General features: G+C 43.6%; 1 protein-coding gene across 10 annotated transcripts in view; it reads left to right on the forward strand.

Annotated features, from left to right (window-relative positions):
• ADD1 (adducin 1) overlaps positions 1-14,443 on the forward strand; it is an 89,046-nt gene that overhangs the window by 39,862 nt on the left and 34,741 nt on the right. For all 10 annotated transcript variants that reach the window (XM_078446351.2, XM_081795466.1, XM_078446350.2 and 7 more), the window contains exons 2-3: positions 1,980-2,194; positions 8,383-8,545. In XM_078446351.2, coding sequence (XP_078302477.2) covers positions 2,000-2,194; positions 8,383-8,545 — 358 coding nt within the window. In that variant the 5' untranslated portion in view covers positions 1,980-1,999. The remainder of the gene's footprint in view (positions 1-1,979; positions 2,195-8,382; positions 8,546-14,443) is intronic.

Consider the following 14,443-nt stretch of genomic DNA (forward strand, 5'->3'; position numbering starts at 1 on the left):
TGAGTAGCTGAGTTCCCTCATCTGTGAAGTGAGGAAAACAGTGATGTGTCAACAAATAGGGAAGGGCGCCTGCCTGGCTAGGTCGGTGGAGCTTGTGACTCTTGATCTTGGGGCTGTAAGTTCAAGCCCCATGTTGGGCATAGAGATGACTTAAAAATAGAATCTTTAAAATAAAAAACAAACACAACCACGAAACCAAATAGGGAAGTTGAGAGGATCACGTACAAGTGAAAACCAGTGTCTGCAATACACCCTCTCCTTCCCCTGAGCACCATTATTTCAGTAACAAGCTGTCCTGGGACTTTGCAGCTTAAAATAATTATCTTATTATCCATAGCTCATGATTTTGTGGATCAAGAATTTAGGCCCTTTCAGCTGCTCAGTTCTTGTGCTCTTTGGGGTATCCACTGAGGTCACTTGATAATTCTCAAGTTTTTTTATTGTTATTTTAATTATTACATTGTAAGAGTTCTTTATATATTCTGGATGCAAATCTCTTCCCAGATACATGATTTTCAAATATTTTCTCCCATTCTGTGGGCTCTCTTTTTACTTTCTTATGTGTCCTTTGAAGCGCAAACATTTTTAAGTTCGTGGAAGTCCAATCCATCTCTTTTTTTCTTTTTGTTGCTTGTCCTTTCGGTGCCATAAAACTTTGCCTAACCTGATGTCTCATGGATTTACTCTTGTGTTTTCTTCTAGGAATTTTATAGATTTTGCTGTTACATTTACGTCTGTGTTCCATTTGGGCTGAATTTTGTGTGTAGTGTGTAAGGAAGGGGCACCAATTACGTTTCAGTTGCTAATTTAATCAACTTGGAAATCTCTACCTTGCTTATCCCGTGTGGCTTGAGGAGCTGTTGTCCACTCACCATTCAAATCCTGCCTGTGGCCCCTGAGTCTGTTTCTCACCCTGTCTCTGTTTCCTTTCCTTCTTGTTCTTAATTTATTCAAAAACTTTTGTTTATATACAGCTCTATGTTGGGAACTATTCTAGGTGCTGGTTCTGCCCCTTGTTCTCAAGTTGTGTTCTGCTAGCCAGTGTCCCCTTCTCTCCGGCTTTAACTGCACTGTCCCGGTGCTGATGACTTCTGAATCAGTGCCTCCTCTCTCAGTTTGTGACTCCAGCTTCCCCAAGGTGAGGACAGTGTCTGATTAATTTTTGTGCCTAGCACAATGGCTAGACATAATAGGTGCTCAGTAAGTACTGCATATATGTAGTTGAAGCTGTCATTCAGTGTCTTATACGAACAATAGTAATTAAACTAATTGATTAGTAAAGGGTGTTGTCTAGAGATTTAGTAGTTAAAGAATATAATTTAGTATTTGAACATCATTTCAGATAAAAAGATTGGGATTAAAAAGTGTAAATAAGTAGCTATAATAACAGATTTTTAAATTTGAGTCATTTGGGCATCTTTTAGGTTAGTCACAAGTTAGGGCACATTGACATTTTCAGGACCTGCCGTTCTTTGAACTGAAAAGGTGATGCTGATGAGGAGTATTTCCCATTTGGATGAATACAGATGTGTGAGCAGCTTCTTATTGATGTGTTTGGAAAATGCTTTGCAGAATCAGTACTGACATAATCTTGGAAAAATACCATAAATCAGATTTCTCCAGAAATGAACTCTGCTGTTGGTAGGTCCTGTCTGGGTGGGACAACATCGTGACTTAAACCGTCTTGTCACAGTTGAATATCGAGTTCTTTTTCACTTTGACAGAGGACTTAATAGCTTTGTGAGATTGTTCTGTTGTGTGTGAGGAACAATGGCAAGGAAGGCCGTAGAAGGGGCGGGAGGTGGCTGATGCACACCGTGTGCCTCAGGCCACAAAGAAGCCTCACACGCCGTGGCTCTGACTCCATTGGTCACAGCCCTGTCACGCTGGAGGCTGGGTTTGTCAGGCTGGCTGCTGGCTGTGAAATGCTAGCGGACGTTGACTCCAACACAACGCTGTCTTGTGTGTTGATTCTGTAGGAGCCGAGAAAGACTGTACGATGAACGGTGACACGCGGGCTGCGGTGGTGACCTCGCCACCCCCGACCACAGCGCCTCACAAGGAGAGGTACTTCGACAGGGTGGATGAGAACAACCCGGAGTACTTGCGAGAGAGGAACATGGCACCGGACCTTCGCCAGGACTTCAATATGATGGAGCAGAAAAAGAGGGTGTCTATGATCCTGCAGAGTCCCGTAAGAGAAGCCTTCTCTCTGAACCAGTGCACTCCTCCTCCTCCTCCTCCTCCCCCCCCACCTCCTCCTCCCTCCCCCCCACCTCCTCCTCCTCCCCCCCACCTCCTCCTCCTCCCTCCCACCTCCTCCTCCTCCCTCCCACCTCCTCCTCCTCCCCCCCACCTCCTCCTCCTCCCCCCCACCTCCTCCTCCTCCTCCACCTCCTCCTCCTCTTTCTCCACCTCCTCCTCCTCTTTCTCCTCCTCCTCCTCTTCTTTCTCCTCCACCTCCTCCTCCTCCTCCTCCTCCTCCACCTCCTCCTCCTCCTCCACCTCCTCCTCCCTCCACCTCCTCCTCCTCTTTCTCCTCCTCCTCTTTCTCCTCCTCCTCTTTCTCCTCCTCCTCTTTCTCCTCCTCCTCCTCCTCCTCCTCTTCTTTCTCCTCCTCCTCCTCCACCTCCTCCACCTCCTCCACCTCCTCCACCTCCTCCTCCTCCTCCTCCACCTCCTCCTCCTCTTTCTCCTCCTCCTCCTCCTCCTCCTCTTCTTTCTCCTCCACCTCCTCCTCCTCCTCCACCTCCTCCTCCTCCTCCACCTCCTCCTCCTCTTTCTCCTCCTCCTCCTCCTCCTCCTCCACCTCCTCCTCCTCCTCCTCCACCTCCTCCTCCTCCTCCTCCTCCTCCTCCTCCACCTCCTCCTCCTCTTTCTCCTCCACCTCCTCCTCCTCTTTCTCCTCCACTTCCTTCTCCTCCTCCTCCTCCACCTCCTCCTCCTCTTTCTCCTCCACCTCCTCCTCCTCTTTCTCCTCCTCCTCCTCTTCTTTCTCCTACTCCTCCTCCTCCTCCTCCTCCTCCTCCTCCTCCTCCTCCTCCTCTTTCTCCTCCTCCTCTTTCTCCTCCTCCTCCTCCTCCTCTTCTTTCTCCTCCTCCTCCTCCACCTCCTCCACCTCCTCCTCCTCCTCCTCCTCCACCTCCTCCTCCTCTTTCTCCTCCTCCTCCTCCTCCTCTTCTTTCTCCTCCACCTCCTCCTCCTCCTCCTCCTCCACCTCCTCCTCCTCTTTCTCCTCCTCCTCCTCTTCTTTCTCCTCCACCTCCTCCTCCTCCTCCTCCTCCTCCTCCTCCACCTCCTCCTCTTTCTCCTCCTCCTCTTTCTCCTCCTCCTCCTCCTCCTCTTCTTTCTCCTCCTCCTCCTCCACCTCCTCCACCTCCTCCTCCTCCTCCTCCTCCACCTCCTCCTCCTCTTTCTCCTCCTCCTCCTTCTCCTCCTCTTCTTTCTCCTCCACCTCCTCCTCCTCCTCCTCCTCCACCTCCTCCTCCTCTTTCTCCTCCTCCTCCTCCTCCTCTTCTTTCTCCTCCACCTCCTCCTCCTCCTCCACCTCCACCTCCTCCTCCTCTTTCTCCTCCTCCTCCTCCTCTTCTTTCTCCTCCTCCTCCTCCACCTCCTCCTCCTCCTCCTCCTCCTCCTCCTCCTCCTCCTCCACCTCCTCCTCCTCCACCTCCTCCTCCTCCACCTCCTCCTCCTCCACCTCCTCCTCCTCTTCTTCTACCTCCTCCTCCTCTTCTACCTCCTCCTCCTCTTCCTCCTCCTCCTCCTCCTCCTCCTCCTCCTCCTCCTCCTCCTCTTCTTCTGATGCGTCTGCTCTTAGCTGTGTTGTGTGTGTCCGGGTCCATGTGTTTTCACACAGGAAATCAGTGCCTCGCATGTACGTGCAAGGCTTTTGAAAGAATTTTGTCTAGTTCACATTATCAGTCAAAATAAATGAGAACTCTTCAGTGTCCTCAAGGAGGGGAGGTGCTTTCTTTCTCTTTTTCGCTCTCTTACTACTTCTCCAGAGAGTCAGTTTATTTCAGGACCCTTTAAAAAGGGCCCTTTCCTCCAGACCACCTAGCTTAGCGCCGGGCACTTACTGGGCCTTACCCTGCGCCTGATCATTGATTGGGTTTCCCTTCAGTTACGTCAGCACCGAGAGTGGGAAGCGCGCCCAACTCTGCGTCTTGTGCTTGCGTCTCCACGTAAAGTAGTTCTGTCTGATGGTTTCCTCATGTTGATGCTGCTGCCCTTGTATATGCTTTATTCCTTTGTATCCTTCTCATCTTGTTTGATGCCCTTGATACTTTGGGGTATCATTTGGCAGGTAGTCATTGAATTTTTTTTAATGTTGATTGTCTCAGCAGCATATAGCTGTTCAAGGAACCTAAGGACTTAGTGGTAAACAGGACAAATAAGGTCTCAGATTCTAACAGATTCTATTTGTTTGGCCGTTATTACTGTTTGCTTGTTGTTGAGGCATAACTTAGAGTAATGCACAGAAATCTCAAGTGTACAGCTTGGTGAAATTTGATGTGTGTCACACCCTGTGTGAGCACCCAGGTCAGGGAGAGGACTTCACACTCCCCTCGAAGGAGGTGAACAAGAAACAACAAAGAGAAGTGTGGTGCAGGAAGCAGTGGGGTGATTAGATTGAGTGGTGGTTAGAACAGGTCTCTCTGAGAAAGGGAGGTCTCACCTGAGTCTGAATGACTGGAAGGAGCCGGCCATGCTGGGGTTGTGGTGGGCGGCGGGGGGGGGGGGGGGGGGGGCAGCCTTCCAGCTTGAGGGGCAGCTGACGTGAAATTCCTAGGATAGCCAGGGGTGTGCTCTGTGGGCTTGGAGAGTCAGAAGGCACCAGTGTGGTCTAAGCACAGGAGGCAACAGGGAGGGGGCAGTGAAGTTGGATGGTGGGGAGGGGCAGGTCCTGGAAAGCTGTGTAAGCTCACATCAGGAGTTTGTTTTGTGTTCAGAGTACAGGAGAGAGTCATTGGAGGGCTGCAGACAGGAATGACACTATTTGGTTTTTAAAGAAGTTATTCTGGGTTTTGTATGGAATGAGTATTATAGGGGCGCCTTGGTGGCTCAGTCGGTTAAGTGATTTCAGCTCAGGTCATGATCTCACGGTTCGTGGATCAAGGCCCACATCAGGCTCCGTGCTGATAGCGTGGAGCCTGCTTGGAATTCTCTCTCTCTCTCTCTCTCTCTCTCTCTCTCTCTCTTTCTCTCTCTCTCTCTCTCTCTCTCTCTTTCTCTTTCTCTCTCTCTCTCTCTCTCTAAGTAAATTATAAACTCACACACACACATATTTAAAAAAAAGAAAAAGTAATTGTAGGGGTGCCTGGAAGGCTCAGTCAGTAGAGCTCACGACACTTAATCACAGGGCCATGAGTTCAAGAGCCACGTAGGGTGTGGAGCCTACATTAAAAAAAAAAAAAAAAGTATGGGGTAAGGGAGAAAGCTGTCTTCCAAGCAGGAGGTGGTGGTAAGTTTTGCGTTTTATTTTGAAGGTAGGATACATAGGACTTGCTGATGGCTGGTGAGGAAGAGGTGGTAAGAAAAAAGAAAGGAATCAGGAAAACATTTAGACTTTTGGCTTGAGCAGTTTCCCATGTAAAAGCCGCAAGAGACCAAGTACAAGTCCCCAGGGGTAGAGTGCAGAAAGGAGACTTCCAGCACCTCATGCGCAGGCCCTGGGGACTGAGCAAGCCCCCATCCACAGGTTGTCTAGAGCACAGTAAGCATCGGCTGTTACCAACCTGAATGCAGTATGGGACCCTGGAACAGAGGACAGAAGTCGAAAGCCTAGAATTGCTTTCTAGTAACGCACTGGTGCTGGTGTCTGGTTTTAGGAGCACGGAGAGTTGAGTCAGTGAGGGGAGTGGGAAAGGCCTTGCCATGGCCGTGGATGCTGGTAGTTGGACAGATGCCACAGGGAGCTTGAGCACACACTTGAGGCTGGTTCTCTCTTGTCAGGGAATAGTAAGTGGAGCCACCTGCTGAGAATGCGCCCAGGGCATCGTGCAGGGGGTGTGAGGAGAGAGTGGGTGAGGGGATGGGCCGTCGCTGGGTTAATGTGAAGGGCGCGTCAGGTCAGGGTCAGGAATTCATAGTGAGACAACATAGCATGGTCTGGGTTTTTTTTTTTTTTTCCCCCTCCCTCCAGCCTCTCTACTCATTTGAGCAGCATGAGTAGAAAGAGTGAAGGGTTGAACTTAACCAGGATTAGGGTTTTGTTGGGTGAAATGGTGGAGAGTTGAAGGTGTGAGCAAGGGACTGATTATAATGTTAAACCAAGGGTCTAAGTTGGGTGAGGGAGGTCAGGACTCAGGAAAGGTAAGGGATGGCAGAAAGGTGTTAGGGTCATGACAGCGTTGAAGAAAAGGGTGAGCTGGATGCTGGCGGCGGGGGAGGGGGTGTTTGGAGAACCCATGCTTGTCTCTGACACTGAAGAGGGGCGCAGTTCCTAGGAAAGAGCATGTCCAGGGCATGATCATGGACAGGGGAGGCTGAGGTGAGTTGGATGACAGGGGCATTGGAGGAGAGGTGGTCAGGAAGCAGAGAAGTCAGGGTGTGGATGTAGCACCAAGGAAGCACACAAGGTCATTGGCCGGTGACTGCTGGCTGGAGCTACATTCTGGGATCCAGACAGGTGGCTCCCGGCCCTCACTGGTCACCGCTAAGCTCAGCTCCTTACTGCACGTGTAAGTCATCTGGGATGCTATTGACACAAAGGGCCTCTCGCCCTGCGGTCTTCTTTTTGTGTTGTATTTGCTAAGCTTTAAGTTCCTTGATGGCAAGAACCATTTTTTCTGTGTGTATAATCTCAATACCTAGAACAGCACCTGATACTTCTGTGTGTTGTGCTGTGTACACGTGCTGAGTTGTGATGTCGTGCATGTACATATGTGGTACCTGTATGTTGAATTGAGCTTCCTGCACATATGTCTGTGGATTTGGAAACTGGAAATAGATTGTTTGGTTTTTCAGATTGAGGGCCCGTGAGGGCAGGGAGCTTGTTTTATGCAATTTTTGCTTCCTCTGTGCCCAGCCAGCACACTCTGGGATGTTTGGTAGAGGCTGTCTGCATCTGTCTGTATCTCATCATCTGTATCTGTGCGTATCTGTCTGTGTCTTACATTCTGCATTGATGACAGAGTTCTGTGGATTTGGTTCTGTTTCTTACTCAGAGCACCTGTCAGCTTTTCCCTCCTTCCTTGACTACCACAGAACACGATCTGTGACATTATTTCTCATGATACAGTAAATAGGGGCTCCTCCAGCAGCTCTTGGTTTTTGACGTTCTTTTATGCCATTACCTTAAATGTGGTATGTTTGTTTGTTGCTTGCTTCCTGCAAGTGATAGTTCTATTTAGACTGTCCCTTGGCAATATATCTTTTCAGCTTTACATTGAGGCAGTGGAAAACTAGAAGAAAGTTTAGTATATTTTAATATAAAATCATCCAGAAGCCCTCAGAGTGTTTAAAATCAGGGGTGGATAATGATTCAGTGAGTTCACATTTTCACATTAAATGTTATTTATGAAGATATTTCCTTATAGGGTATATAAAAAATTATTGCGGTTTGGGAAAGCTATAAATCTGTATTGTTTCAGTAGTGACTTTATATGAAAGTCACTATTCACCCAATTTAATCCTTTTGCCTAATTTAGGATTTTTTTAAAAAAATTTAGGATTATTTGATAAAGGACAAATGTTTTAGGGTTCCTTTTTCAACTTTTAAAAAGTAATTTCAAAAAATCTATTTTGAAAACAAATCTGTTTTGAAGAAAATACTGAGAAGCACAAAGTACAACATGAAAATTGCTAATAATTCCATCACTAAGATAATTGTAATGAACATTTTGATGTATTTAATGTAGTCTTTTTCTATGTTTAGATACATATTTTCTCTTACAGAAAAAGGTTTCATTGCTTTCTAACCTTTTCACGATCAAAAGTATATCAGGAACAATTTTATGTCCTTTCCTTTTTCTCAGCCTCTTGTGTTGAATGTGTGCAGGGAATTCTGTCGTGAGGTGGGCCAGCGTGTTCAGTCAGTTCTCCACTGTCTAAAATGTCAACATCACCCATTTTCCCGTCTGTCATTCATGATAGAATGAACATTCCTATGAATAATTCTTTGGACATGTCTCGATTATTTCTTTAGAAAAGATTATCAAAGCAATAGAATGTTCAAAGATTTAAGCTTCAGTACTGTTTAAATTACTTTCTAGAAAGAATGTAGCAGTTTATGCTCCAAGTAGCAATATATGAGAATATCCACTTACTTTTCCAGGACTGGATGAAAACAAACAAACGGGTCTATGTGATAGTTACCTGTGCCTTCCCAAGGAACAGAAAAGAAATAATGTCTCACTGTTGTAATTTGCTTCTAATTAGGCTTTCTGCGAAGAGTTGGAATCAATGATACAGGAACAATTTAAGAAGGGGAAGAATCCCACAGGCCTGTTGGCATTACAGCAGATTGCAGATTTTATGACCACGAACGTGCCGAATGTCTACCCTGCAGCTCCGCAAGGAGGGATGGCTGCCTTAAACATGAGTGAGTAGCTCCTGACTCTGCATATATGTTCTGTTGTTTTGTAGGTTAAATTTTCTGACAGTTTTGGGGCGCCTGCGTGGCTCAGTCAGTTAAGCATCCGACTCTCGATCTCAGCTCAAGTCTTGATCTCAGGGTCGTGAGTTCAGTTCCCACATTGGGCTCCACGCTGGGTAGGAAGCCTACTTAAAAAAAAAATTCCTGACAGATTCTTACGTGAAATAGATCAGTATACAGTGTAATACATAGAATTGAGATTTTTGAAAATTAATATTTTGGTTACAGTAAAAAAATCGTCTGTAAGTCTGAAAATGTCTTGAGTGTAGAGGCCTCCTTTTTTATGAGCCATTAACTGTTATTTCTCAGGCAGATGACATTTTAGGTGGCTTCTCACACCTTTTGTGAACTAAAATTAATCAGAAACTGCTTGTGAAGTAGCACATCAATTTTGCCTGAACTTCATTCAGGCAAACATTTCTTATCCACCGTTCCTTATTGCTGCTTGTAAATGGGCGAGAAACAGAGAAATTCCAAAAGAAAGCCAGGGGGAGATTGTTGGATGGGTGAATGTGAGCAAAGAACGGGTAGCTGTGCAAAGGTGGAGGGGCTTTGCCATCGCTGTTGAATTTGTAAACGTTCACATGACGGGGTGAACCTAGGGCAGCTTGAGTACTGTGTACTGACCTACTGTGTACTTCTCTGGACCGGTGTCTGCCGGTTCTAATTGGATAGTCAGGTTCTTTTTTTTTCAAATTTTTTTTCCCTAACGTTTATTAATTTTTGAGAGACAGAGACAGAGCGTGAACAGGGGAGGTGCAGAGAGTGAGGGAGACACAGAATCTGAAGCAGTCTTCAGGCTCTGAGCTGTCAGACGGAGCCCGACTTGGAACTTGATGAGATCATGACCTGAGCCGAAGTCGCATGCTTAACCGACTGAGACACCCAGGTGCCCCTGGATAGTTAGCTTCTGATGGGCCAGCGTAAGACAGTGGTTTCTGTTAGGTCACCTGGTGTTTGCAGTTTGCCTGTCAGTTCCATAGTATTCTTAGAAGTTGACTGACACCCACCAGAGTGATGCGTCCATTAATGTCCAGAGAGTGATGAAAGTAACATTTAATTCACTAACTCAAACTTTTACCCTGAAGTCAAACGGTAGTCGGTTTTTCTTGTTTTCACATGGATTTTTAATGGAATCCTGTGCTGTCTGATACGGATTAGGTAATAAAAGGGTGGTGTAATGTATTTACTTACTTGCATATTGTCTTCTAGTCAGAGAAAAGGAAATTTTATTTCAATAATGCCACACCATGAAAAGAAAGGAAGAAAGCTAATTAGTTTCAATTATATCTAATGATATGTTTCTTAAAAACACAAATTTAAAAACAAATTATTACAGCCTTTGTTGTAAAATATATAGAAATAGCATAGAATAAATGATCTATAACTTATAAAGGATTTTAAGGTGAATACTTTTATAACCCCTACCCAGGTTAATAATAGAACGTTGTTGATCACTTGGCCTATTTCCTATCATCCTCTCAGAAGGAACCCACCATCTTTTAAGAATTACTTATTTATTTATTTATGCTAATTTATTTATTTTGAGGCGGGGGAGGAGGGGCAGAGAGAGAGAGGGAGAGAGAATCCCAAGCAGGCTCTGCCCTGTCAGCGTGGAGCTTGACGAGGGGCTCAAACTCACAAACCGCAAGATCATGACCTGAGCCAAAATCAAATGTTGGACACTCAACCGACTGAGCCACCCAGGCGCCCCTAAAAGATTTTACTTTTAAGTAATCTCTTTAGCCAACGTGGGGTTCGAAGTCACAACCCTGAGATCAAGAATTGTACTGACTGAGTACAGCTGGTCACCCCAGGAACCTCCATTTTGGCTTGTAACCACTGCCTTGGTTTTTCTTTATGGTTTCGTCAATCAGATGGTCATCCCTAAATATTTTGGTTTGGTTTTTGTCTGTTAAAAAAAAATGTTTTTTAATGTTTATTTTTGAGAGAGAGAGGGAGACAGAGTGTGAGCAGGGGAGGGACAGAGAGAGACAGACAGATACAGAATCTGAACCAGGCTCCAGGCTCCAAGCTGTCAGCACAGAGCCCAATGTGGGGGCTTGAACTCAAGAACTGTGAGATCATGACCTGAGCCGAAGTTGGACACTCAACCTACTGAGTCACTCAGTCGCCCCTTTTCTCCTTACATTTAAAGAAAATGGGTTTGTGGACCTGTAGAGTTTTTTGGCTGAATTTTGCTGATTCCATCTCCATGGTGCTACTAACATGTTTTTTTGTCTTCTGTATTTACAGTAAGTTGGTAGTTGGATCTAGATGCTTGAGTGTGTTTGGATTCAGTTTTTTGGCAAAGCCTACTTTGTAGGTAGTACTGTGTTCTATCAGGAGTAGGCACGTAGTCTGGTTGTTTCTTTTTTGTGTTAACAGCCACTGATGCTCAATAAATAGATCTATTAATTTAATAAAGGTTCCAAGATGGTGATGTTTTAATTCTATCATTCCTTCCTTTAAAACTTCCCTGGGAAATGGGGCATGGCTGGAAAGGGGCCACGCCCTTCCCCATCACTCATTTCATGTTCAAGGGGAGCCTCTTGCTGAACTACTTGTAAATGATCTGTTTCTGGGTCGGGGTTTCAGACGTAACAGCACTTTCCTGGCTGTGATCTACTGACCATCAGGCATGCACGCAAAAAAGGAGCTTCCCTTCAACAACTGTTTTTGGTTACCCAGTGTGGTCTAAAGCCCTTTTCAAAATAAGAAGTTAGTTTCCTATCATTCTTAAATGACCAATTATTTTTTAGTATTCTTTTGAATTCATAGATTTAAATATATTTAATGTGTTTCAAAATGTTACAGTTACCTGTTGTGATGCTAACATTGTCCCATCTTTGATCAGTGGACGTCCCTCCAGGTTGACTTCTGAGCCTAGTGCTTTGACAGTTTCCAGGCCATCCCCCATGAGGAAATGTTCCAGGTTTCCCTAGTACATTTCCTGCCCCAGGTCTGGAATCGGCCATATTGCTAAGAAATCTTTATTTCTTTTTGTGGGAAATGGAAATTAGGTACTAGGGATGCTCTTTGCTAATGGATTAGTTATTCTATTCTAGGCCTTTTTAGTGGGCAGAACTAGGAAATATATATTATCTTGTGAATTATATGGCATATAGGAATTTTAAGTATATTGGAATTATACTCCTAATTCCAATCAAAATTCAGGGCAAAGGGGTTTTTACTGGACCTTTTCTATCTAACATTTATTCTCCTTTCTTCCACAACAAGAATTCTGGCCTTTAAGGACAACCAGGAATAACAAAACCAGAATATTATGTAATTACTCATTTGTTTTCCCATATATCACACAAAGTAACCATACTCTACCAACAGTCTATTCTCTTCATGATTTAAAATAGTCTATGTTGTCAGAGTCTGTAACCATTACATGTTATGATCTCCCTCTTATAATGTTCAGTTAGTGTTATAATTAATACATAATAAATATATATTAATTCTCACCACCAACCTTTGTATCCGTGTATCCCTCAGTCGTTTTGGTTGTCTGAAGTGCCTTCTGTAGTAGAGTTCTCAGAAAAGACTTGTGCAAACAATACTCTCTGAGTTCTTGCCTGCTGTCGTCTCTGTATGTCAATATTAATTGAGTTTGGTTTGTTAGGGTGTAAAACACTAGACTCACATTTTCTATGTGTATCTTAAAGAGATAATTAATTTTTTTTCCGTCTCAAAGCATTGCTATTAAAATTGAAGATACTCTTCCATATAAGTGACTTGGTCTCTTTTCCTGGATGTTCAAAGTACTTTTTTCTTTATAGAGTCCATCAGTTTTATCAGAATATGTCTTAGTGTTGTTGGTCATTGTGGCTTAATTTTCTCAGATGATGCGCTCTTCCAGATCTTTTGTATTTTATCAATATTTTGTATTTTGGCAGTATTTATTCTGTTTCCTGTTGTTTCCTACTTCGGGGATTCCTGTTATATGCATGTTGGAGTTTCTTTGTCTTTCACTGTTGCTTGTTCTCAAATCCTTTTTATTGCTTCATTTCTTTATGATTTAAAAAATTTTTCCATTTCATGCTCTTTTCTCTTTTAGTTTAGTGCGTATGTATGTATTTATTTAGAAGATTTTGTTTTATTTTATTTTTAAATTTTAGTATATGTGCTTGCCAAAGCAAGCACTATTTTATTTTTTAATTAATTAATCTAAAAAAATTATTTATATTTGAGAGAGCAAGCGAGTGTGGGTAAGGGGCAGAAAGAGAGCGAGAAAGAGAGAATCCCAACTAGGCTCTGCACCGTCAGTGCAGAGCCCAACAATGGGGCTCAAACTCACAAACTGCGAGATCATGACCTGAAGTGAAATCAAGTCAGACGTTTAACTGACTGAGCCACCCAGGCTCCTCTAGATTTTATTTTTAAATAATGTCTACACCCAGCATCATCAGGCTCAAACTTAACAACCCCAGGATCAAAAGTTATACCACCTGAATTAGCCAGGTGCCCCCTAGCTTAGTATTTATTTTTAAAATTATTTTTTCATTTATATCTAATTCCTTTTATGTTCTAATTCCTTTTATGTTCCTTCGTGAATTTTTCTAATTAAACGTTTTTTCATATCTTCTATTATTAATACCTTTCTTTACCTTTCTTACTGTTTATGAAGCAGTAGGTTATCGTTTTCATCTGTTTTGCATACATATCTTTCTTGTGTGATTTCATTATCTGTAGGGATGTGATTCTGCGCTTCTTTCTTAAAATAATTTTTGGGTGGTATTTGATCATGGTATGTTTTTGTTCACTTTTACACGAAACTTGGTTTTCTTGGAGATTCCTGGTTTAGGCAGGCTTTTCTAATGTCATGGCTCTAGAGCTCCCTCTTCTGTTTTTTTTCAAAGTGGTAAAAAAATATGGCAGTTTGTTGAATGAAGTTGGGTCCTGTTTCCCTTCCTTGCTTTTATCTGGACTCTTCTGTTTTCTTTACAGTTCTGTGCTAGTCAGTTTGGGTTTGAATTACCATATATTTCTTAGTGTGAGGCTTTGTCCTAAAAGACAATTATAAATGGTTAGTTTGGAGAATTTTTAAGGATTTAAGTGTGCAGAACTCCTCTTGGTTCTAGCTGCTGTTCTCAAATTGGCCCTCTGAGCTTTGTAGTGAGTTCCTGATGGTTCTTTTGAGGGTCTTAGGTTCAACCAATGGTCCATGGTTCCTTCTGCTTCCTCCTACATGTATGCTGATATACACTGTTGTCTTTGTCAACCCTACCCAGTTATATTTTCAGTTTTGTGAGTCTACCTCATTACCTAGTGTTGTTGTAGATATCATTCTTAGGTTTTTGGCTTTGATATCTTAGTTGCTGTAGTTAACTTTTCGGGGAGGGTTGGAATAGAGATTTAGTAAGACTCGAAAACTGTACCGTCACTGCTACCATCTTCTGAAAATCTTCTGAAAAACAATTTTTAAGAATTGAAGATCTAGGGGGTACCTGGCTGGCTCAGTTGGAAGAGCATGCAACTCTGATCTCAGGGTAATGAGTTTGAGCCTCGAGCCCGACGCTTGGTGTAGAGATTACTAAAATAAATAAAACTTATAAAAAAGAAAGATCTAAAGTAGATGATTGACCTATGTTAAATCAAGATGATAGGTGGTTTTTGGTATTGTTATCTATATTTTTCTGTATGCTTAAGATAGTTTATGATTAACAAGATTCAAATCTAGCAACATGTAATGAGGAGTCGTGCAAATACTTCTTATTCCTTCCTTTCCAGTGTGTATGTCTTTGTTTTTTTTCCTTTTTCTTGCCTTATTGTGTTAGTTAGGATCCCTACCTAGTATAGTATTCAATAAGAATGCCAGAGTATACATCCTTACGT

This window comes from Panthera onca, chromosome B1, assembly GCF_046562875.1.
Source record: "Panthera onca isolate mPanOnc1 chromosome B1, mPanOnc1 haplotype 2, whole genome shotgun sequence".
Classification (NCBI taxonomy): domain Eukaryota; kingdom Metazoa; phylum Chordata; class Mammalia; order Carnivora; family Felidae; genus Panthera; species Panthera onca.